Source organism: Papaver somniferum, chromosome 7 (genome assembly GCF_003573695.1).
Source record: "Papaver somniferum cultivar HN1 chromosome 7, ASM357369v1, whole genome shotgun sequence".
In the NCBI taxonomy this organism is placed as follows: Eukaryota; Viridiplantae; Streptophyta; class Magnoliopsida; order Ranunculales; family Papaveraceae; genus Papaver; species Papaver somniferum.
In genome coordinates, this window is record NC_039364.1 from 183,880,780 (window position 1) to 183,906,646 (window position 25,867).

The 25,867-nt window shown below is 35.9% G+C and overlaps 1 protein-coding gene and 1 long non-coding RNA gene across 36 annotated transcripts; both read left to right on the top strand.

The window, feature by feature from the left end:
* Positions 1-6,129: 6,129 nt before the first annotated feature.
* Positions 6,130-17,155, top strand: LOC113299151. Of its 35 annotated transcripts, none has more exons than XR_003334678.1 (22): positions 6,130-6,331; positions 6,523-6,576; positions 6,653-6,760; positions 7,076-7,157; positions 8,346-8,513; positions 8,656-8,758; positions 8,874-8,929; positions 9,025-9,127; positions 9,601-9,879; positions 10,032-10,049; positions 10,307-10,485; positions 10,569-10,634; positions 11,484-11,586; positions 12,042-12,133; positions 12,229-12,341; positions 12,618-12,707; positions 12,797-13,902; positions 14,008-14,332; positions 14,491-14,736; positions 16,090-16,195; positions 16,289-16,567; positions 16,718-17,155. It is a non-coding gene; the product is annotated as an uncharacterized LOC113299151 (long non-coding RNA). The 35 variants fall into 35 exon arrangements; XR_003334699.1 differs by lacking the exons at positions 9,601-9,879; positions 10,032-10,049 and adding an exon at positions 15,758-15,882 and having other exon boundaries at positions 14,491-14,549; positions 14,643-14,736; XR_003334677.1 differs by lacking the exon at positions 10,032-10,049.
* Positions 17,156-19,121: 1,966 nt separating this feature from the next.
* LOC113295663 (PKS-NRPS hybrid synthetase CHGG_01239-like) lies at positions 19,122-22,807 on the top strand. The gene is made up of 3 exons (XM_026543991.1): positions 19,122-19,358; positions 19,649-21,677; positions 21,837-22,807. Exons 1-3 carry the CDS (start codon positions 19,122-19,124, stop codon positions 22,805-22,807), a joined length of 3,237 nt encoding a protein of 1,078 aa, XP_026399776.1.
* The last annotated feature ends 3,060 nt before the right edge of the window (positions 22,808-25,867 follow it).

Genomic DNA, 25,867 nt, shown 5'->3' on the forward strand with positions numbered 1-25,867 from the left:
GGATAGTATAACTAACTCTAAAGTTAAAGGAGGATTAAACATTAGGAAGTCTGACACATTTAATAAAGCCTTACTAGCTAAACTAGCTTGGAGGATGTTAACTGAATCTTATGCTTTATGGGTTAAACTGTTAGAACAAAAATATTTTCTTAATGTTAATCCTATTTCAGATGAGGTAAATGAAAATGGGTCCTGGATTTGGAAGGGAATTATGCAGGGTATGGAGATAGTTAAGAAGAATTACTGTTGGTAAATTGGCAATGGAGAAAAAGTGAATATCTGGAAAGACATTTGGGTTCCATATCATGAAGGACATCTTCCATCTCAATTTGCCTCTAGTAACATTACAAATGTCAGTCAATTAATTGACAAAGACACTAAATGGTGGGATGTTCATATGTTAAGCTCCCTATTCCCTACTGATATTGTGAATAAGATTCTTAGAATTAGACTTCCAATGCACGGTGAGGACATAATTAGATGGAAAAGAAATAGAGACGGTAATTTTTCCGTTAAGAGTGCTTATAACTGGCTTAGAGATCAAGAAGGAAATAGTATACCTTCTATTTTGAATCAATGCTTCCCTTGGAAAAAAAACTTTGGGCTATGAAATTACCCCCAAAGATTCTTATGTTTATTTGGAAATGCTTGCAAAACTGTCTAGCTGTTAGAGACAATATTTTGAAGTTCAGCTCAGGTAAAGACAAATCTTGTCCTTTATGTGGCTTGCATGAGGAAACTATCCAACATTTATTTTGTGAATGTCAGATTACTCATAGAATATGGTATGCCCTTGATAGTAACTTGTTCCTTCCTGCTATAAATTCTGATTTTAATCAATGGTTTATTAATACTTTTAATGATGCTCAGTTCTCTTCTGATTTGACCCAGAGTAAAATTAGATTTATCTGCTTAGGAATGTGGGCTATATGGAAATACAGATGTACTGTTGTGTTTGAAAATCTGCAGGTTAATCCGAGTGACATGCTTACGCTTGCCAAAAAGGAAATGAATGAGTGGGAGTATTTTCTATCTAAATCCAACAGAACTAAGAACACTGGAAATAGAATAAGAGCTCAATGGTGTCTACCAAAGTCACAATATGAGAAAATAAACATTGATGCATCCTATGATAGTAAATCTACATCATATATTGTTGGAATTGGTCTAATATTAAGAAATGAGACAGGTACCTTTGGAGCAGCAAAAGGGAAAACAACAAGAGCAGACAGAAGCAATAGCTGTGCTTGAAGATGTGGAATGGGGAATTTCTAAAGGGATACAAAAGCTTCACCTGGAGACTGACAATAAAAATGTTTCTGATGCAATCAATGGTTCCACAAAGAGTGTTAAGTGGACTACATCTAATGTAATCCAAGATTTTCTTTCTAGATTAGAATTAATAAAAGAGTGGAAATGTGAATCTGTTAAGAGAGATGCAAATGCTTGTGCAGATACACTAGTTAAGCATGTTAGAAAGGAGTTGGTTAATTTAGAATGGTCATCTCCCCCTGTTTTTTTGCAAAATGATTTGGAGAGAGAGAAACAATCTGTTATGATTTACAGGGGGTTAGTCCTCGAGTGATTTCGGGGGAGCTGAGTGTATTTTAAATCTCAGGGATTTTGAGAGAGTTTGAGAGAGTGTAGGGATTTTGAGAGAGTTTTGTGTTTTTGAGTTCAGGGAGTTTGGGGGAGTGTAGGGAGTTTGAGAGAGTTTATTATAGGGAGTTTGGGGGAGTTTGAGAGAGTTCACTCCTAACTCATTCTCTTTTAAGAAACAATAAACACTTATTTGCAAATAACATTGATCTTTAATCAAAAGAAAAAAATAAATGAAAATGATCATATCTCTGTATCAATAGTATGTTATTTTGTGCAACGAGATAATTTTTTTCCCTTCAATTTAACGGTCTCCATACAATTCTAACTCCCTTTGTTCACGAACATTTTCCCACATATCATCCAATATACTCTTTCTCCATGCATTAGCTTCTTGACGTTGTTGTTCTTGAGTTTGTTGTGTCAAAATTTCATCGTCATTTACAAGCGTTGATGGATGGCTATCTTCCTCTTCCTCGACCGGAAACTCATCTGAACGGCATTCTTTTCGTAAGAAGTTGTGTAGGCCTGCACAAGCTGTCATTATCTCCGCTTGCACCTGATACGGAAATGGAGGTTGAGACTTAAAGATCAAGAAACGAGACTTCACAATACCGAACAATCTTTCAACTACATTCCTCAAAGAAGCATGACGCATGTTAAATAATTCTTCAGCTTTTTTCGCATGTTACCCGTACCAGAAAATTCTTTCAAATGATAACGTTGGTCACGAAATGATGTTAAACAATATCGTCGGTTTGCAAACCCACCATCCCCCAAGTAATATTTACCTGAATAAAACACAAAAAGAAAACTTCGTCAAGTAGAACCCGAATATAACTTAACCAAAAAACTCAAAACTTCACATTAGATAAAAGTAAAATTACCTTGCGGCATTTTCAGTCCATTTCTTTTTGTCATTGTGTCGTTAAGTATTTTCGAATCATGAGCAGACCCTTCCCATCCACTGAGCACGTATATGAACTCCAAGTCGAAGTTGCAAACCGCTAACACATTTTGAGATGTAATTCCATGTCGATTCCGATAAACGGCTGCATTTCTTTTCTCTACCATTGCTGGGATATGTGTACCGTCCATATCTCCAATGCAATCCTTAAAGTAAGGATAAAATCGTTGAGTATAATCAACATCGAAGTAATCATCTTGTTCATCTTCCTTATCACAGGTTCTAGCACTTGTACCCTCATGGGTAAGATCAACTGTAACTTTTCCAGAAGCACATTTATTCCCCAAAACAATAAGCAAGTCACCATAGTCTTTACCATTATCTTCCCTTAAGTTAGTTTGGTTTGGATGGCTATGTTAACATACAAAAAATAAATAAAGGATAAAGCATGAATTAGAACTCTGCACAAAATAGAAGAAAAAAATATCAAATTTAGTTTTCAGTAAGTAACACACACATACCTCAAAGTAATTGTTCTACATCTCGTCGGATCCAGTAATCATCTTGTTAGCATCATCCCAACCGAATCCAGAAGTACAAGATTTAAACAAATACTGGTATTGACCAAATCTAGTCTTCAGCCATCTATGTTTCCCTTTATAGTTCTCAAAAGATTTGTCACAACCACATGCTTGGTTAAGTTTTGGAAGTATCTCCTCTTCCACTATTCTCTTAGTAAAACATCCACTAGTGTCTTTCTTCTTCTCAAGTGTATCTTCTACCAACAGTTCCAATAATTTCTCAGTCTCTCGAGTTGTCCATTGTTTGTAATTCGTAGTCACTTCCGTTTCCGGTTCCGTATTCTGATTCTTCCTAACATTCTTTTTATTCTTGTTGTTTTCAGTAGGTTGGCTGGATTTTTCCATTCTATGGTGTGACATGTTAGCTACATTAGTACTTAGACTAATACTAGACCTTAACAAAGCAAGGATAGTAATAACACCAAACAGTCTAATGTAAACATGATAAAAAAATGTGATACTAGATTACACAGTACTAACACGCAGAGCTACTTAGCCAAATTGTTAATCAAAGAAAATCCCTTAGCAACTCCTTGCAACAAAAGCACCGTACGAATTGGCTAAAATACGCCAATACGGAATGAAGTACGCCACTGTATTGAACTTTGGAATATAGAATAGAAGAGAAGTATGTGTCTAAATAAGAGGAATTAACAAGTGATAGTGATTCTCAATGACACCCATGCAAAGTAGCAAGCCAATTAATGCATGATGACATAAAAAATTATGAAGATAGCTGTAAAGGAATTCTGTTTCACCGAAACACAGTTTCAGATTGTCCAATCTTTGCAGTACTAATACTTACCTGATCCTCTTGAAATTTTTACGGTACACTTACAACTCAATATTACACAACACAATCAAAAATCATAGCATTCCAACGGTTCATTAAAAAGATACATTACTCAGAACCCGACTACTTTCAATACGTGCATACAGAATTCAGTTCCGGATTTCTCACACTTTGGTATACCTAAAGTGATCATAACTTCATGAAATTTCTACAGTAGGAAACCTTCATATATACAAATATCATACTAAAATTTCATCTTTGTACGATAAGCGGAGAATGAGATAAATAAGAATCAGTCCCCTATTCGGGATTTAAACTCAGCAGACCATAGTCATATATTGTGCAAGCTTTGCAGTAGCAAATGTGACCTGATCCGCGTGAAAATTTTACTGTACTTCTATAACAAGGTAAAATACGACATACTAAAATTTCATCATATTCCAACGGTTGAATATAAATATATCATTATAACAAAAGCACCGTATGAATTGGCTAAAACACGCCAATACGGAATGAAGTACGCCACTGTATTGAACTTTGGCATATAGAATAGAAGAGAAGTATGTGTCTAAATAAGATGACTTAACAAGTGATAGTGATTCTCAATGACACCCATGCAAAGTAGCAAGCCAATTAATGCATGATGACGTAACAAATTATGAAGATAGCTGTAAAGGAATTCTGTTTCACCGAAACACAGTTTCAGATTGTCCAATATTTGCAGTACTAATACTTACCTGATCCTCTTTAAATTTTTATGGTACACTTACAACTCAATATTCCACAACACACTCAAAAATCATAGCATTCCAACGGTTCATTAAAAGATACATTACTCAGAACCCGACTACTTTCAATACGTGCATACAAAATTCAGTTCCGGATTTCTCACACTTTGGTGTACCTAAAGTGATCAAAACTTCATGAAATTTCTACAGTAGGTAACCTTCATATATACAAATATCATACTAAAATTTCAGCTTTGCCCGATAAGCGGAGAATGAGATAAATAGGAATCAGTCCCCTATTCGGGATTTAAACTCAGCAGACCATAGTCATATATTGTGCAAGCTTTGCAGTAGCAAACGTGACCTGATCCGCGTGAAAATTTTACTGTACTTCTATAACAAGGTAAACTACGACATACTCAAATTTCATCATATTCCAACGCTTGAATTTAAAGATATCATTATAATCAAATCATGCAATTTCTTACCAAGATCTTTTGAACCACAAATTAGGGTTTTGACAGAGAGAGAGTACCCATAAAAAAAAACTATACACACAATCAAAATAAACAATCATGGAGATCAAAGATATGAAAAACAATCAAAATAGTACACAAATCAAACTATTTTAAACAATCATGGAGATCAAAGAAGAACAGGGGGTTAGTCGTGGGAGAGTTTGAGAGATTTTAATGTATTTAAATCTCTAGGGATTTAGAGGGAGTGTGAGAGAGTCTAGGCAATTTGGGGGGTTTAACCCAAACTCCCCAGAAATCTCTTGTTTTTTGAGAAATTTTGTCCAAGCACAAAAACATCATGAAACTCCCTCAAACTCCCCCAAACTCCCCCAAATTATAAACTCCCTATGACTCTAGTGTTTTACGACTAACAGGGAGTTTAAAAGATTCTAATCAAATCTCTCACCACTAGCAGGGAGTTTAAGGGATTTTGAGGTAGTTTTAGAAACTCCCTATAAATCTCTCAACACTAACATAGATTTTAAAAGATTTTGAAAAACTCTCTCACGACTAACAGGGGATTTGCTAACTCCATTAAAATCTCTCAAACTCTCCCACGACTAACCCCCTGGAAAAAAAACATACCTGGAAAAAAACGTTTCCTCTTCTTTCTCCTATGGTTTTCTACGCACCAAACTCCTTCCCAAATCTCTACTCTTTTGAGAGATTTGTTGTGAGACCAGAATACACTAAAAACTCTTTCGAACTCCCCAAAGCAACCAACTCCCTAGTATTGTAGGGTTTTATGACTAACAGGGAGTTCAAGAGCTTTTTTTAAACTCCCCAGCGACTAACAGGTGTTTTCTAGAGAGTTCAGGAGACTCCTCTAAACTCCTCCACGACTAACGGAGATTTGGAGAGACTCCCTCAGGACTAACAGTAGAAAACCTAAATACATTAAAATCTCTCGAACTCTCCCACGACTAACCCCTGTTAATCTTTGCAGTGAATCTTTATTTCCTATCAAAAAAAAAAAAATGTTAAGTTGGTCGAAGTGGGCGAACCAAATATTAGGCGGGTTTACGCCTTTTCTCTCTAATTCCACCTCCAGGCTCCAGCCGAGCAGTAGATTTCTTCTTCTACATGCTGAGTTCTTCTTTTGGTTATCCGGCACTGCCACCACCACAATTACCACCAGAATCTATACCTTCTTCTATTTCTCCTTTTTCTTTTCCTTTTCAATTGGTCATGAGGGGATTTGCTAAGTAAGTAGAGATTTTGGTAATAGTAATTGAATTTTGTTAATATTTCAGAAATTAAAACCTAGGGTTTCATGTCTGGTTTTTTTTTTAAATATAATGGTTTCTTTATTCGTTCTTTTTCGAATTATGGAGTTACTCTTTTTTGTGGCTTTGATTTTTTTTTTGTTTCTGCAATTTTGTTAATGAAATTACAGATCTTTTGTATGGTTCGCAGAATCAAGAGGAAAATATTGTAGTTCTTCGAAGAGGTATGGATCTCGAACCCTATTGCAGCAATCCCTAATTTATCAATTTATATGATATATAGGGTTTCGATGTTTGCAGGAAATTTGGGAAGCTAAGTTTATAACATTGAAGAGTTTGGAATTGAACTTTCAATCTGACATTATTGGTTGCTGGGAAGGTCTTTCTGTATCTAGCAATCAGTTGCAGGTATTTAGAATCAAACTTTCAATATTTTCAGATAATTTTTATTTAGAACAAAATCAATTCCATTGGATTGGTTGGTTTAGAGTTGAGCCTCTTTCTTTCTCATCATATGTTATCAATGCCCCGGTTGATTGAACCTCTTTCTTTCTCATCATATGTTATCAATGCCCCGGTTGATTGATAGCTAACCTTAGAATTGTCTAAGAACTCTAGACCTAGGAATTTTTTCTTCTGTTTTTCCGAGTGTTTCTTCTCGATTTTATCTTCAAACTCCCACACTCAAGTGTGTTTGATTATTTGATTATATGTGTTTTGTAGGTTTGTGGTAGTGAAGATACCAGAAGTATTGACACATCTTGGAAGTTTTTTTTTTATGGTTATTGATGTTTGATAGACAAAGGTAATCTTCTTTGTAATTCAATTCTTTTTAATATCAACAGATTATTATGCTAATGCTGGGCATACAGTTTTTAAACCGGATTTATTATTGCTCTAATTTCAACTTAACTTTTGAGGGTATGTTATTCTGAGTATCAAGTGTTGAGAAATTTATGTAAATGCTTAGTTTCATTGGGATTATTCTTATGGTCTTTTAAGAGGTTTTGGTTCTGGGTTATAATGGAAGGTCGTTGCTATAGATTTTGTATAAAATTAGATTTTATGAAGTTGTGTTTTTGGCATGATGATTTTGAAATTGGGTCCTTAGGAATGTAAGAGTGAAGCAGAAGGTATATGAATGATTGCATTTTCAGCTTTAAAGTGCTTTTTCCGCATAGGACATCCGCTGTTTTTCTTTCAGCTTTAAGGCTTAAACTTGACTATGACCTTAAACTAAATGTATATTTTGTTCAAGGTTTTGAGGTTTAAGGTGGTCAAAGCAACCATAGTTGTAATTGTAGTTTATAATTCTAGCTTTAGAAGCACACACAGATGTGTTAAGTGGCATGTTTATCATATACAGTGTCATTAACATTCAGACAAGTCCTTATGCAGTTTTTACATAACATGCTAGAATCTAATTGACGGAGTTGTTTTTGTATTGCAAGAGTTGAAACTCAAACGGTGGTTCCTAAAAACATTATTTGGAAGTTCGAGGTTAGAGATTCTGATATTTAAATTATTAGGTCACAGAAACAATCAATTCTCGCTTACGGTGACTTTTTTTTTTTCGTTTTGGGGTGAATTTCTTTTTTTATTCATAGGAAAATAGTTTCTACAAGTTCATCACTTGATGGAAAAATGAAGGCCTGTCACTTTTCCTAAACTAATGCTAGAGACATTTCCATCCACTTTGCAATTTAAGCTGCTGATTCCGAGGTATATAGATGAAGATGTTTCTAGCATTATTTTGTGAAATGATTCCAGATCGAATAGGCTTCTGCAACAAGAATTGGACCGTTTTTAGATGGTGAAATGTCATTCTTAGACGTTCTTTTAATTTGCTTTAGGATTTTTGGAAGGTTCAAATTTAAGTTTTTGTTAGATGAGAAGAACAAAATCATTGGATAGTAAGCTTGATTATCATTTATGTACATTGTAGCGCTCTTCCACAATGAAGATATCATTGCAACTTTTTTCTTTTCGTTAGGCAGTAAAAATATGGAAGATGATCTGGATAATCGCTACAACTTGAATTGGGATGCTAAATGCAATGGCCAAGGCCATCAGCGGGTTGTGTTCATTTATCCATCTTGAAGCTAGCACTCTACGGAGCAAGCACTCTGCTGTCTTGGTGGTACTAATTCAATCTTCACAGGTGAGTAATTTTTGGCGACTCCCACCAATGAATTCGATGCGTAACAAGATGCGACCGCCTCATAGTCATAGTTCATGTAATGATTTGATCGTTTTATTACAATAATCATAGTTCATGTGATAATATAACACCAAATTTTCAGGAGGCATGGGAACACTGGTGCCTAATGTCCTCTACGTGGGGACTATAGTTGGTTGTGGTTCTAAAATTGGCTTTTCAGGGCACACCTATCTTTTAGTATTCTCGTAAGTGCTTATCTTGAATTTTTGTTCTACTAGGTGTTCATGGAATAGTGGTTTATGTTCCTGAATTAAGTTAATAACCTGTTTTATGTATGATGTATCTACCTCCCGGATGAAGGTGAAGGAAATTGAAGGTACACCTCTTCTGGATGAAGATTCCCTAAAAGCTCACAGGTACCATTCAGTTTGAGTAACTTCAGTTTGTTTGGATAGATCCCGAGTTGTGTCCTGACCAGATACATGAAATCTTTTATTGCACATACTACAAGTGGATCAACTGTTGCTGGAGTTGATGTTACTCCTCCTCCATCTTCTGCAACTGTACTTTCAACTGGAAATGGCAATTCAATTATGCAAGGGGCTTTAATTGAGGTAGTACGTGCATCTGTTTCGAGTATTTTATGTTTTCTTAGGGTTTTTTTTTTTGATGAATTGATTCGGTTATCAAGGTTTTGTTGGGGGAGAATTAATTATTGATTTGTGTGATTGAGATTCTGGTGGAAATGCTACTGGAAGGATTAACATAGAGTTAGATAAGCCAGACTGATGAATCCTTATAATTTTATTGAAACTTAGGATTTTATAGGTAATTTTTTTCTTTTCTTGCTTATTCGTGGGTTTTGTTCAAGTATTTTCATCTTATCCCATTATATATGCTCTGCATTATCTATTTTTGAATGGGAAATCTCCTAGAAGTTTAATAGGAGCGAAAGGTCTATCACTTCATTTTCTATAACTGAAATCACGAACCAGAAGTTTTAAAACCATTTAGGAAAGGTTTGGAATTCATTGTTATAAAAAAGGTGTACTGTGACTCTGAGACTTGAGAGTCATTAAACGGACAGGATTTAACGGGGACCCTGATACGGCGGCCACTAACATCCGGATCGAGTTTGACTTCGACGGTTGGGAATGATAGGCTACGTTACGGGGTGGGTTCTTGGTCAACAGAAATAGGGTGGGTCACGCTCGGGACCGTTCTGTTTTTCTTGAGAGTCATTAAACGGACAGGATTTAACGGGGACCCTGATACGGCGGCCACTAACATCCGGATCGAGTTTGACTTCGACGGTTGGGAATGATAGGCTACGTTACGGGGTGGGTTCTTGGTCAACAGAAATAGGGTGGGTCACGCTCGGGACCGTTCTGTTTTTCTTTACTTTTTTCGATCCTTGACTTCTGTTTCCTCTTGAAAACACGAGGAAATCATCTCTTCTTATTCGTGAGCAAGTCCTCGCACCATCTTCACCTTTTTTTTTTGTTGATTTCAGCTCAGACTGAAGGAATCTGTTTGGTAAGAATAGATTTTCGTAATAGTAATTGATTTTTGCAATGATTTTAGAAATTGAAACCTAGGGTTTCATATATGTGGGAGTAATGGTGTTTTGAAGTAGTTTAATGGTTGTTGGGTTATCTTGCTAACAAATACTACTTTATCAATTTGATATCTTGGGTTTTTTGTTTCAAATTACTGAGTTTCGGGTTGAATTTGTTTGTTTATGCAGTTTTGTTGATGAGTTTTTGCTGAGTAATTGAATTCTGTTTTTGTAGATTGGTTAACAACCTGGGGACAAATGTCATTGATTTGGGGTTGTAGGCACGTTATCAAACATGAAGGTGATTGCCGGAACATCCAAACAAATCCCTCGGGTCTAATAGACTATGGTTTAAGTGCTATTCCTGTTGATAATTTTGTTCTTGATCTCAGTGACTATAATTGTGAAACCGAGGTCAGGATTTCTCCTTTTCTTTCTCTCTATACTCTGTTTCTCTTTTCAAGCCAAGTTATTTGATGATATATGTTTGATTTTAGGAAGGACTCAGAAGATTCTGAAGGGCCATCGAAGACAGTTCTACATAAAGTTCTTCAAAGAGAAAGGTGAGATTTTACAATAATTTTTGTTTTTAAACATAATGGGAGTGGAATTAATTTGATGATGTTTTGAGCAAAGGAGGAGAAGTAGAATCTAGAATTTTGTATTCGTTTTGTTGTTCTTTTTGTGTAATTAACTGGATTTGGGGTTTGTGATTGTGGTATCAGAAATATATTCGCGTTTATCAAATGCTTATGGTTATTGTTGTGGGAATCACAGTTTGATAGTCTATTACAAACTCTTTTCTTCATGGGGTTTTGGTTGTTGATAACATTTTGTGGTTGTCACCTTCATATCCTAAAGCATGCATTCAGTTCAATTGGGTCAAATTTTCGGTAAGGCACTTTGGGTTGCTATATTGAATAGAAAAGGAACCAAGTAGACAGATATTTAATGGGTGAGTCTCGGATTTGAATGTGGGTTTGGCCTGTTTAAGAGCTTAATTGGTCTTCTTATTTTTCCTTTTTACAGTCATTTTATTATCTTATAAGAATGTCCTTTTACTAATTAGCGGTGCTTTTTCATAACTTTGTTTTCATCTCTTACTTTGATGATGAAAATAATTCTCACTTCAATGATAACAACATCACTGATTCAGCAACTAGATTGATCCAACGTCTTATTTGGTTTGTGTCTTTGTGTTGGATTTTCCAATAAACTTCTAACTAATGGAAAATGGCCTTGAGATTTGGGAAGTCCTGCTAAAGGGAACTGCTACTGACAATATCATGCGGACCATAAATACTGACCTTCGCCGCGTTTCGTGGTTAACACATACACAAGTTGATACTTAAGTGTTCTTTTTCTTGACATGAACTGACATAAAAATATTTTTTATGGGACTTGAAAAGAAGGCTGCTACAAGGAGAATTGTTGCAGGAGAGCAGGGATGCAATAACTGCCAAACACGCATTCCTCCTGTTTACATCATATCCACGAAGTCGTGCTCCCAAGTTGGTAAGATTGCAAAAACACCTGGCTTGCTGTGCACCCCAAAAAATACTCAACTGCTATCCTGACTTTTTTGATTGACTAATCTCATCTTTCTATGATTAGATAAATATTTTTAAGTACCACTGGGATTCATTAGAATTTTTAATTTGGATTTTTTTTGTTCTTCTGGAAATTGGAATGATGAGTTAAGCATTTCGATTTCCAATACTGTGATTTAAAGAAGGGTCGAAGGATTTTAGATAAAGTTGATTCCGACAAGGTCCCGTGTCGCTCCCAAGGGTTTTCTCATAGTCTTTCTATTTAACCAACCTTTGTAGCAGAGATGAAAGTTTAGAATTTCAATTTTTTATATTTGTGGTACTTATTTGCCCATGTTTTTGCTTAGGTGTTTTTTATTTCGGTGAAAGATTTTATCTCTTTAGAGGCAGAAATTTAATCTGGGATATTGTCATAAATAGGGGAAGCACCTGCAAATTGGGAGGAAGTCCTTGAAGATGCACCAGTAGAAGCTATGGGATGACATAAAGCTGGGAGTCTTCATCCACCATAGGTAATGTTTTCTATTTATTTTCAAACTGAAACTCTACATTCGTTTTTGTTATTCTTACTATAGTACTAATCTCTTCATGTGGTGCTGTTTTGTAGACGGTGATTTATTATGGTAGCTTGAAAGTGATTCAAGGGGTTTCTTTTTGAAGCTCCAAACTTTATAAAGGTGGAGCGGTCACTAAAGAAAAACGACAATTAAGGTGAAAGAGGTAGTTATCCAAACGGTTTTGAGCACTACAAATTTTTTATTTAATTGATTAATTCGTTTTTTTCTATTTTCTTTTTTGCTAATTCATATAAACTGTGAATCATCCTTTTCAAAATCTTTTTTGCAAAAAATTTATACAGGATCAACTGCTAAATAGTAGGGTCAATGGACAGTGATCGTAATAGAACGACCATTGAATTTCTCTAATGTCACTATGAATTTTTTGCTCTTAGTCTCACACTTTGCTATCACTTGGGTTTTCTTCATGTGCATGGAGAATGTAGAAAATTCTCAAGACCCTCGAAAGTTGACGGTCCTTTAAGATACATAACTCCTATACGAGATATGCCACATTCTGTTACTAAAGGTAATTTTGAGAAATATTACTATGCATCAAGTTCAGAATACCTTGTAAACTAAAAGTTCATTTTAAAACTCAGATCTAATGCCCTTCAGATGATAAGAATACACAAAGACCATAAAGGATGAGGATGAATGATGAGTACAACTAATCGCAGAGTTTGCTATAAAGGATGAGGATGAATGATGAGTACAACTAATCGCAGAGTTTGCCATAACTTTCTTCTTCTGTAACTCCAAGGCTTCTATATGTCCGTGTCAGTCCAATCCATCCTTTTTTCCAGTCTTTTGTTTTAATTTTGGAATAGAGTCCATGATTTTTCCCTCTTCGGGGAAAAAGTAATGCAGTTAGTCTGGGATCTAATTATCTATTAAACCTAAACCATAAAAAATTATATTCTCAGACGTGGTGAACAGTTCACGTTAAAGATGAAAGTGATGGTCAGTCGTTTCTTATCTATCAAATTTGTTCCTGTGAGATTTTGCAGCAACATTTGTGGTTGCCTGTGTTGAATATGACCTCGGGATAACGAGCAAGGTGATATGCATGATAGTCCTAGGATAAGAAGGGAAGATAGCTTTTCTAGAATTAAAACTCCAGTGCATCGCAGAAGTAGATCGAGTCCTGATTATGAATGGGCGAAACAATCAAGAGGTGTTTTCCAGTGGTAAAAGATTAGATTGAGTTCTGATTGTGGATGGAACTCTACAAGGTCATCGCCTAATAATATAAATTTTATCCAGGGTAAGAAAGATAAACATAGTGGCATAAATACTTAGCATCTTCCGTAGTTTATATGGAGTGTATGTATTCCTTGAAGGTATTTATGTGCAATGGACCAATGGTTAATTTCTGACCTATGTTGTTTTGTCTAAAGAGGAAGTGATTTTCTATGCCTACAAAGATAAAATTGGGTTCTTATTAGGAATTTATGCAAGTTGTTAATTTTATTAGGAATTTGTTTCGGAGATTTTCAATATCAAACTATTATACGTTGTTTTACAATCTGATCTGAGACAGGAATTTTCTTAGTGTGAGTGCCCAAATTCTTTGTTTTTATTAAGAGTTTTACACTATCATCTGCTTGCAATACTTGGGTTTATCAGTTGATCAGTAATTACCCATGGTTTTGATGATAGGGGTTTTATGTTCGGTAACTGCGTCTGTTTACTTGGTACAGGGAAGCATATCCACATTAAAGGTTTATGAGCTGATATATGCTTTGTTAATCTGCATTCCAAGTGTTTTTGGATTTTATTTCTTATGCGTGGTATCTGATTGGTGTAGGCTATGTTGTCTATTCCAGGGGCAGATAGGGAGCACAGATGTTGCACTTTTGTATGCTATGGAACATGGTGTCCTGCAGGGCTATGCAAGTTTTGGGAAATGTTGGTTCCATGTAACCATCTGGATGCAATTAATTTATTCTATCCCTTGCATGGCTTTGCCGGATTCGATATCGTTGGAACCCTGAGTCGGTTTAGGGTATGCTGGTGATGCTGTATCGGGGATGTTGTTGTGTGAAGGTGCGTCTGTATTGGATTTATATGGTGTTGCATATCCTGTAGCATTATGCAACATATGTGGTTCCTCCAAGGCTAAGTAGAAAGAAATAGAATGGGTGATCTAAGGTAATTAGTTCTATTATGTTAGTCGGTCCTGTTATTTTCTTGGAGCGGCTGTCTTATCAGTTTCCTGAATTGTATGTATGTTGGTTTATCTTATCCTGCTGATAGTCACCTCAATCATGGATTGCTGAGAGTTGTTGTTATGGCGATTTTTTTTACAGGATGGTACGCAAGAAACCATGTGATTCATCCAAAGTCTAAATCTTTCTCCGCCAGACAGGTTGGTTTTTCTTTTCATTGGTTTTTGCATTTTTTCTTCATTAACGGAGTTCTTGAATGGCTGGCTTATTTTTGTTGATCATGCGAGACCAAGAGCGCCTGGACTGCGACCTTATACAGAGAGATAAGGGAATGGGTGCAAAAAGTCATCAAGAGTTCAAGACTGTACCACTTCATTTGATCTTAAGGTGAAGCTCCAACTGAATGGTTTTTTGACATGTCACTGATATAATTTGATAATCAGATTTTTTTTTTGTATTATTCCATACATATGCATTCAGTATAGGTAGAATTTGTGATGCTGTACCGCCAATCTCCTAATTGATGACGCAAGGTTGTACTCTGAGACTCTCTGAGTTAATAGTTCAATAATCTGTTTTAAAAGTTAGTTGTTTGGTTGTAAGGTATATATCCATGTGACCAACATATGTGCAACATGATCACTAGACCACTACATTATCAAAAGTAATTTCACATAGTTATCAAGTACTTGCATTAAATAGGTATATAGGACTTATGAAGTGCATGCACGATTAGAATCCCAATGTTCTTAAAAGGTATGTCATTTATTCTTAGATAATTTTAGCTTCTCCATAGCGATCTTCGATTCACATCGCAAAGAAGTGAGTTAGTTCTTTAGATTCATCCTAATGCATTTGCTACTGATAACGGTAATGTACTGAAGATAACAAAGCAAACTCTGTTATCTGCTCTCTATTCATGAAGTAGTACTCTTCAGATTATTTGCAGTAGCTTAGTCTTCTTTCTACAATGCTACTCCCTCCGTTCCGAGTTACTTGACGTTGTAGAATTTTTCACGGATATTGAGAAATATCAGAGAGAGTAAAATTTTTCCAATAATACCCATATTAATTCCTACTTAAAGAGTTAAATAACCTAGTTTTGTGTTTCTAAAATATAGGAAAAGTTATCAATCCCGTAGTTATGTACTTGGGATGTACAAGATTGACTATATATCCTCCATGGGGTATATTTAAAAATTATAGAGTAATTGTTTTTGTGTTGATTACTATGAGAATTAATTCTCTGGTGTGATTCCAAAGCAGGGGTAGATTAGTGAAAATTGGGAAAAAAAACTAAAACTATCAATGGAATAAATGAACTCAATAAATGATTCAACTTATTTGGTGAGTTATGGACCGTATTTGGTGAGTTATGGACCCAATAAATGATTCAACTTATTTCCAGGGGCAAATGAACTCAATTGAATTAAAAATTTTAATTCGTAGGAATCTAATTCCCTCCAAAACAATAGATTTCCGTTGCATTGGTCCAATAGCGCAAAGGAATCAGACTCCAGGGTAAAAACAAAGGTAATTGAATTACTTCAACCGAACATGAATTTTTAGGATTTGAATCGAATTCCTTGGAATCCAATTCCAAAAATTGGATTATTGATTACCCCATATTTGAATTCTTAGCTTTCCAATTCTCCCAACTGAACGAGCTGTTAGTTTTTTGTCAATTTACACTTTGAGTTTTTTTTAATAGAGTTCCATTGTTGTATTTCTGATATGCAGGTTCCACAAGAGTAAAGGTCAAGTGAAGTGGTATCTTTGGTAAACCTAGAGTTGGAGCGACAGTTGAAACAGGTTAACTACGTCTAGCATTTGCATTTCCCAACAGGTGAATTTTCCTTTCCTTTTCCCCGTCTTGGACACTATAATCCCTCTTGGATCCTAGAGGTTTTCTCATACAACTGCTTACTACCGTTAATAGGGAATAAGATGGTAGACGTATTTGTCTTTGGTCTGGATACTCCGTCAACTCTCTTATCAATCTGTTATAATTACATATCTGGAACTTAGATGGATGTTACAGTGCTCTTAGTTGGCGAAACCATTTGATGGAAATGTAATAAATGAAAGATGATATTATTCACCCTTCTGTGGTACTTGCTAAAGTAGTCATCAATGCAGACATGTTTTGAAGACGATTTTATAGTACTTGTGATAATCTCATGAGGTGCATGAAACATTGATTAAGGATGCGAACCAGGTGTGTTAAACACGTTAGATAACACTTTTATTAAGGATGAAATATTTATGCATGTTTCAAGAATTTTTCTATCTCAGTTCCATATATATTTCGTTAGTTCATGTGTTTTATGTGTAACCGGAACTGAATAACCATTTATAAGTTATGTAGATCCTATAGCTGGACCTTATGGGCATCCCTCACTTTTAAATGAACCCCTGATTTATGCGCACGAGTAAGAATCTGTGGCGCAATGGTGGCGCGTCTGACTCCATGTCAGAAGGTTGCGTGTTCGAATCACGTCAGGTCACTGTCCCACTTTAATCATCTTGGAACACATTGAATAAGATGGCATAATTGCAAGAACATAAAAATCTTCAATTGGGGATGGGTTTGTATTGTTTCCTAGGAATCACATGGAAATGAACTGTTTCATACTGGGTAATCTTACTGAGTAAACTGATTGTAAATCACATGGAAATGAACTGTTTCCTTAGGATTAATCGTTTCCTATGTACTAAACCAAACTAATCTATAGTTTAACGAAGAAATTAAATAAAGTGATTGCTATTTTTCTTCAAAATATAATTTTGCTGTGCCTAAACATAAACCGATTCTATTACTAATGAAGGTATTAGGTGTTTACTGATGCTATAGAGGTAGGTACTTTGTTTGGACACTTAAGACTATAAGGAGAGCATTAAAGGTCCAATAATTACCTACATTAAATCAATATTGATGTAGGGAATAACTGTATTTATTTCGTTCATATTAATTACAATCATTGGATTTTGTTTAGATTCTTGGTGTTAAATGACAAATTTTGAAGATCATAGTATACCAATATATATTTAACAGAAGTTGTGTATTAACTATTAAGGTTTATAAGGGTAATTGTACTCGGGTTGACGTATGAATGCCGATGGGTTTTCAAAGGACGTGTAATATTTTGAATGCCGATGGGTTTTCTTAGGTATATGCTTCTTTAGTTTCTCCGTTGGAGTAGCTAGATATTTGCTTTTGAGCAAGATAGCTTTCTAATGTTATACAGTGCACAAATAGTATGTCCATCACTGAGGATTTCACTGAGCCAAGTAGAAGCATTTGTACATTAATAAAATCCGGAACCAAGGATCTCAGTAAGCACATATTTGTCCCATCACCACTTAATTTTACATAGGTGATGTTCACTAACATATCTTACCCTGGCCACTCCTGCTAACCCCAACCAAAAACTTTGAGATGATAGGATTAGTTGTGGTGGCAAGGATAAGGCGACTCAGCTAGCATTTTAGACCGTGCAAGAATGACTTCAATTCATACATGAATGCGCATTCCTAAAAATGTCGTGATTTAGTTCAAGAAAATATAGATTTCGATAGCATACATAATATATTAATAATATTCATTTTTAACAAACCATGTTCTGTGATTCCTTTAGTATGCTCAATTTTAAGATTTTACAATAGTAGTCTTGAAACTCAATGCTCTAACTAAATTTAACCAACTAATCCTATCAGATAGAATAGGAAATCAAGTTTAACTTAGTTGTGCTATTTTTGGAATCCAAATAATAAAGAACTACAAATTAGATTTAGCGGTTTAAGTTATCTTAGGAAACCTATTTCCTCAATGGGGATATTACTACAGTTTGAATGATATGGAAATACTTATTTTCTTAACCACGCTTACATAAGACATCTATTAAATACATTTTTGCAAGTTAAAGCACAAACTCCCTAAGTGCGCTTCTCCTTTTATTTTCATCTCATAAAGTCATGGGACTGTATATCTTTTTGATACTTAATATCAAAGTTATGCTTAGTAAGAATAAAAAACTCTGTAACAGGTGAATATGTCAGGAGAAAATACTCACATTTCTGTAACCAGGGTTCGATATCATTCTTTTGCATTTTAATTATAATATTTTAACCTGTTGTATGAATATTTACTATTACATCTCTGTCTAAGGTATTATATGCAGAGAAAAAAGTAGTAACCTTTTGAACTACCCTCGAGGACATATAATTTCATATTTGTTGACTGACGATAAAAATGATGATGTTGAAGTAGAAGATGGAAGTAACATTACAGAGCCACCTTCACATAAATAAGTTACGGTAACTGGGAAGATATTGAACAAATTTTTTATTACATGTAATGAAACAACAACATGAAAAACTCTTTTAATGTTAAGAAAATACTTAGATGAAATTCAATATAACATCAATTTCAAGATAAACCAAGTCACAACAATTGAGTCACTCTTTATCAAATCAGCATAAGGTAGAACTATTTTATATAATTGGAGAGTTATTAATTTATATATCACGAGGGACTTATATAGAACCCATAATTGGGGGATACCACCACAAATTGGGGGATACTCAAAAAAAAAAAACATTATGAAGTAATTTGAAAAACCCCTTATCCAAAAAAATAGGTAATGACTAAATCACCCTTGAGTATCCCCCATTAAGATTAAACTTTAGATATTGATTTTATCTTTTTAGTTGATAAAATAGAGAGAATAAGAAGATAAAGAAGAAGAAGGAATTTGAGAGATTTGAGTGATATGAGAGATTCTAATGAGGACTTTGATGTAGGGGAATCCTCATGTCACCAACAAGGAAGTGCTTACCTTGATTTTTATGACTCTCAATTACAACAATATATAGAGAATGAAACTTCCATCCATGAAAACCCCCCAAGTCAAACCCTAAATCAAATTCTAAATCAAATTTCACAGGAGGGAACAAGTGTAGAGGAGAGAAGAGAAGAAACTAATGATACAAGCTCTCCAAATAATCAGGTATTTATGTATTTGATGTGATTGAGGTGATTTTTGTCTATTTGAGTCGGCATTGAATTCATCACAAAAACAACACCGACAGTTGGTTTTGCTCCCACAAATCATCAACTTTCGGCATTGTCGGGGATGCAAATTTCAATGCCGACTGAAGGCCCAACTGTCGGCATTATTTGTATGTTCAGTCGGCACATCAATTTTTTATTCGACAATGCCGAAAGTTCTGTTGGCATTGCATATACTTAGCTTTCCAATACCGATTCTAATCATATAATGGCCATTTTTTTTGTTAGATGGTATCATACCCTTGGCCTGCGGGACAATTGGGACCAGATACTTCCGATAAGTATGCGACTGATTTGGAATTCACGAGTAAAGAAGAGGCAATAAATTGGGCTAAAGAAACGGCTCTTAAGAATAAGTGTGTGTTAGTGAGAAATACTCAAGGTAAAGATATTCGGTTTGAGATGACTTGCGAGAGAGCTGGGTCGTATGCTAAAAACAGCCACAAAAAAAAGGATTATGTATATGAAAAAAAGGCTAATAAGAATTACAAGACTATTACAAGGAAGGATGGATGCCCCTTCAAGCTTGTGTTCAATTGGAAAGGAAATGCATATAAAAGTAAAGTATGGAACGGTCGCCATAATCATCCGGATCCAGACTCTTTTGTTTGGCACTGCTTGGTGGCAAAGCTTAAACCTCATGAATTCGCGGAAGTAGAGAGATTATATAAAAGAGGCACCGCACCAAGTAAAATGCTACTCGGCATTAAGGCCAAGGATCCAGATAATGTGTCTTCATTAAGTACAATTTATAGTGCACAAGTCACTATAAGAAGGGAACGTTGGCAAGGTAGGAAGGTTATGCAAGAATTTCTAAAGTTAGCAACCGATCACAACTATACACACACGGAAAAAGTTGGTCCAGACGGTGAGGTTCTTCAAATATTCCTTGCTCATCCGTTGATGGCACAATTGGCTCAATCATTCTTCCCGGTTCTTATAATGGATTGCACTTACAAGACAAACAAATATCATATGCCGTTGTTCAACATTGTAGGTCACACATCGGATAGGGTAACATTCACGTTAGCTTGGTGTTTTATGAGAAACGAGAAGGATTATAATTATATTTGGGAATTAAACCAATTGAAGTTACTCTTTCGAGGTAATGATCTTCCAAGGGTCATAATAACCGATTATGATGACGGATTAATGTACAAACTTTCTGAAGTTTTTCCGTATGCACAAAATTTCCTTTGCACGTTCCACATTGTAGTCAACGTGAATAAAAATTGCCATGCGGTTATTGAACCACCAAAGGCGGATATTAAGAATTCAAAGAAAGAAGCACTTGAAGAAGAAGTTCGCTTTAAGCTACTATCACCGGAAGATCAAGAAGAGGAGAGAAAAAAAATTCAAGAGCAAGTGGACGAAGAACATAAAGCCAATCACGATAAATGGTTAAGTTTTATAAAAGATTTGGATTCCTTGGTTTGGTTTATCACCGAAACTAGATACGAAGAAAATTTGAAGAAGTTTATTGATCGGTGGAATGAAAGGTATCCAAGCGCGGTCTCTTATAGTAGGAAAAATTGGTTGGATCCGTTAAAACAAAAATTTGTGCGAGCATGGACGAACCGATATAGAAACTATGGTAATGAGTCCACTAGTATTGCGGAGTCCGCTCACGGTCGCTTGAAGAAACTTCTTGATTCTAATCAAGAAAATATTGTTACGGTGACGGAAGCAATGGAGCAATATTTCAAGAATGATATTGATAGAATTACCAAAGCATTTCAAAAAAGTTCAATGGAGAGGATGACAACATTTTTGAAGCATGAAAAGTTTCTCCGGGGAATAGAATATAATGTGTCACATTGGGCAATAGAACATATGATGAAAGAATTAGATTATGAGATAGAAAAAGGCCGTCCAGGTGATATGTGCATATGTACTTCGATGTCATCTTTGGGTCTTCCGTGTCAGCATATGCTTATTAAGTATAAAGAAGTGATACCTCTCGAATATATTGATCCGTTTTGGAAACAATTATCTTTTACACCTCCTCCTACGGAACTTGTCGGAGAATCACCATGGGAAACAAATGAAGGAATAGAATTCTTCAACTCACACGGAACCTCGGCAACCCGACAGATTTTGTTGAGCCAACTAAGATTAATTACTCGCCCATGGACACGTGACTTGAATGAACCAATAATAGGAAAGCCACCCGGGAGACCTCAAACCCAATTGTCAAGGACAAAAGAAAGGAAGATCTTGAAAAAAACAACTGGACGCGAGGTGGAGCGTCAAGAGAGTAAGAAAAGAGATCCATGCGCTTTTGAGATTTCCGAAGCGAGATATGATGAAGTCTCGGTACCAAAGAAGCGAGGAAGGCCGAAGAAATAACTTTCTACATCAACACCTCAAGAACAAAACAGTGAGAATTCACAATATATTTCCAACGTTGGTTCAGAAACGGTTCCAAAGAAAAGAGGAAGGCCGAAAAAAGAAGTTTCTACATCAACACCACAAGAAGATGATGGGAGTTCACAACCGACACCAAAGAAGAGACAAAGTGCGAAGAAGGGATTATGTACACCAATGCAAACTCAACAAGATGAGAGTGCACAATCGGTTCAAAATATTGATGAAGCACAAATCCCAAAGAGGAGGAGGGAAAGGCCGAGGAAGTTTGTGTATGTCCCACTTGGACCCTTAGAGTATGTAGAAGATGGGTTGGATATACTCACTCTACTTCACGGTGATAGGAAAACACCTAGGGATCCAAAATCACGTAGACCAAGTCGATCGTATCATACTAAAATACAAGAGTACATGAATCAACTACCCGAGTTCATTCGTGAATACATAATATATACGGATGATGTCGATGGAGATGGAAATTGTGGTTTTTATGCTGCGACCGAGCAATTAGGATACTTAAGTTTGGCGGATAACGAAGGGTTGACACAATGGCAATATGCTAGAAGGAGGATGGCCGCAACACTTATCGAGAAGAAGAGGTTTTATGAACATGCGGTCGACGATGAGAAGGGGTTCAAAAATTTGCATGCTCGCGTTCTTGGGCCTAAGGAGCCGATGGCATTCCTTCCTTCAGAATATTGGATGCAAATGCCGGTATGTGGGCATCTACTAGCAGATACATTTAACTGTGTGGTACATTATTTTAGCCCTACTGCGTCATCAACGTTCACACCAAAGTGGCAAAAGTGCGAAGGATCTCTTAAGAAGAGAAGGATGGCTTTAGCGTTTGTGAACGAGAATCATTTCATCATTCTCAAATTAAAGGAAAATTGTCCATTACCACCGGTTTGTGCGATGACTAAAAACAAGGAAGTAGTTCCCAATTACTCAAACGAATGGATGGAGTTGTACGAAGATAATCACCAACTTTGGGATGCTTTGGACCTTTCAATTCCCTGAGAGGAGACGACAACAATTGAAATGGATGAGAAATGAGCTTTATAGGGAATCCCTGGTTGTATTTTGATCTTTGAATCTTTTTTCTTATTTTTACCTTAATTGTTGAACCACGAATTATCATGTACTCTTAACTTCACAACTTTATGTTGAAAGTGTTTTGAAATTTTCTAAACTGTCGGCATTGTCGGGGAACCCAAAAACAATACCGAAAGCTTCTTCAAAATCACATGTTCTCTGCCTTAGTTTTGGTGACTTTCGGCATTGGTTTTGGTAAAAACAACAATGACGAAAGTGATAGAAAAATAGGCAGTATGTATGTGATTTTGAAGTCACTTTCTGCATTGTACTGGGGTACCAAAACCAATACCGATTGTACTGTCGGCATTATCGGGATATTCTTTTTCAATGCCGAAAGTGACCAAAAAATAAACAGAACTTAGGATTTCCTCAATAAACCTAGAGTTACTTAAAAGAACAGAAGCTTCAAAGTTAAACACAAAGTAATCTAGTTTTACTTAAACATAAAGTTAAGTATGTTTTACTGAAATCCAAAGTTAACGACAAGCACACATTGTTCAAAAGTTAACTACAAACACACATTGTTCAAAAAGAAACAAACATATAACAACATCTTCAATCACTCACGCCTCACTCTCTTGACTACCCGTTTTTTCTTGTTTTCATCAAACAACTCCTTTGCTTCGGGATTCTCGACGTTCTGCAGTTTCATAGTCAGTAAGCGAATTTATTCGAGAGTGAGCACCTCTCCTTTTTCCGCCTTGCATCTAAGCCATTTCCGAAGACCACCAACTCACTTTCGCTTTTGTTGCATTTAATCCAACAAACATAATTAGACAACATGAACAATACATAACACCGATCAAAAATAGTAAGCGAAAAACATACGTAATTAGACATTAAAAACAAACATACCACAGATAGAAAAAGATGTCGAAGTGAATCAGGATATTTGGGAGGAGGAGGAGGAGTAAAAGTTGTAGGCGGCGTTTCCATCGTTGGCCGAGGATGAACTTCCACAGATTCGGGACGTATCACAATAGGATGAGAGTAGCTTCTATAATCTTGGTAGTAGCCTGGATCCACTTCATCGCCGTTTCCCACAAGCGTCCAAGTACTACGATTTACCATACAAAGTCGTTCTCTATCCCTCCAATGCACTAGGAGCGGTGTTGGTATGTAAACCGTGACCAACCTCTTCGGAGTTGACTTGGAAAATTCGTAATCATGTTCGAAAGCCTTAAACATTCCCTCATTGACAATTTATTTCTTAAAGCCAAGTTGTCGCATTACACGCCATGGATTGTACATGACATATCCACTCGTGTGAAACAACGGTCCGTTATAGAATGAAACATTTTCGGGAATAACAAGACATTGTAAGAGATATCTTTCCAACTTGTAAGGATCAAAGACTACCTTATCGATCGACATTTGGTCTAAAGCTAATCTCATTTGTACTATCCTACTCTTGTTACCTGAAATTGGACCCTTTTTCCACACGTATTTAAGGGCTCTAGGCTGTTCTGGATGCCAATTTGCATTGATCTTCAACAATCGGTTGTCCACGAACAATGTTGGAAAGTGCTCGTAAGCCCAAACCTATGTCAAAATCAAACAAATAACATATTCACCTATGTCAAAATCAAACACCATAGCTGAGATAGCAATGTTGGAAAGTGCTCGGTGCCACTTTCCCTACTCTCTTTCGTTGAACTTCTTCTTGTACGTGAACTTCTCCTGGAACATGTTCTTCTTCTTCGGGTTGACAACTTCTTCTTATCAACAGAGTTTCTTCTTCTTCTTCGGGTTGACAACTTCTTCTTTTCAACTCCTCTTCGGTAGGTTCACGAATGGATATAGTACTGTGATTTCTAGGGGGTCCATCATCACCTCGGTTGTCCGCCCCTAATCGTTTATTGCGACCATGACGATTTGGAATGGAAGGTGGAGAGCCAACAACTCTTTTTCCTTTCAAAGATTCAACTTCCTTTGATCTCTTAGCTTTATTCTTTGTCCTAAACCATGCATCAATAAACACTACATTAAAAACTATGCATCAACAAACAAAGTAATAATTCTAGTTCTTAATGTAAGAGTGTACTCATGATATTTCAATGATACCCAAAGATGGTCAATTGCACTCTATTAACAACTTGCAATTCAAACAATCTAGTTATACACCACATGAATCCAAAAATATAATCAAGTAAATAGGAATACACTCTCCTTGAGCTGATATTTCAGTTTTGATGAAATAGGAATACACTCTCCTTGAGCTGATATTTTCAGTTTTGATGATATTTCAGTTTTGTGAGAATGAACGGTTGTATACTGTGGTCGTTGATTCATGGAGTTTTCCTCGAAATCCCTATATAAGAATTTTACTTTCGCATAATTCACTTTGGTTGATCAGACTTCAAAAAAATTCGAACCAAACAGGAGGCCAAGACAACGAAACTTAAAACTTCCTACAACACTCACAGTTTTAAGTTATCATGAGAGGATTATATAACAGTATACATGACTGTATGATCATGAATATACTAGACAAAATTCTTCCCTGTTCAAGTGTCCCCTAAGTGCAGGCATATTTATCTAAGAACCGTACTGATCAGAATAACTGACAAGAATCAACTTGAGCAGCAACCTAGTACGTATCAAAATTTCAACCATAAGCAACAATAGAGAAACAAGTCAATGTTCCTTCTTTACTAGCTCAGTATACTCATCACCGGCATCTAGAGTGCAAAGATGGTTAATTGCACTCTATTAACAACTTCTACAATCTCTTTCATCCACAATTTGATATCATGGGCTCAACTAAGAATATTGAATTCATAAGCAGGAAAGCTCAAGTGGACTCCCTAAACACTGCTAATGGCTATGAACAGCAGGAAAACTCAAGATCAATTCAAACCCCAAACCAAATCCAATTCATAAATGGAATTTCGATCAACTAGATTTAAAAACCTATACAGACACTACTTTCGGTATTGCCTTCAAAACCCAACCAATACCGAAAGCCCCAGTCGGTATTGT

Excerpts from the sequence above, each read along its gene's own strand:
- LOC113295663 (XM_026543991.1), top strand. The coding sequence starts at position 19,122 with ATGAGAGATTCTAATGAGGACTTTGATGTAGGGGAATCCTCATGTCAC. Across the intron at positions 19,359-19,648 it reads CAAGCTCTCCAAATAATCAG|ATGGTATCATACCCTTGGCC; the intron begins GTATTTATGTAT and ends TTTTTTTGTTAG. Across the intron at positions 21,678-21,836 it reads CGAGGTGGAGCGTCAAGAGA|AAACGGTTCCAAAGAAAAGA; the intron begins GTAAGAAAAGAG and ends ACGTTGGTTCAG.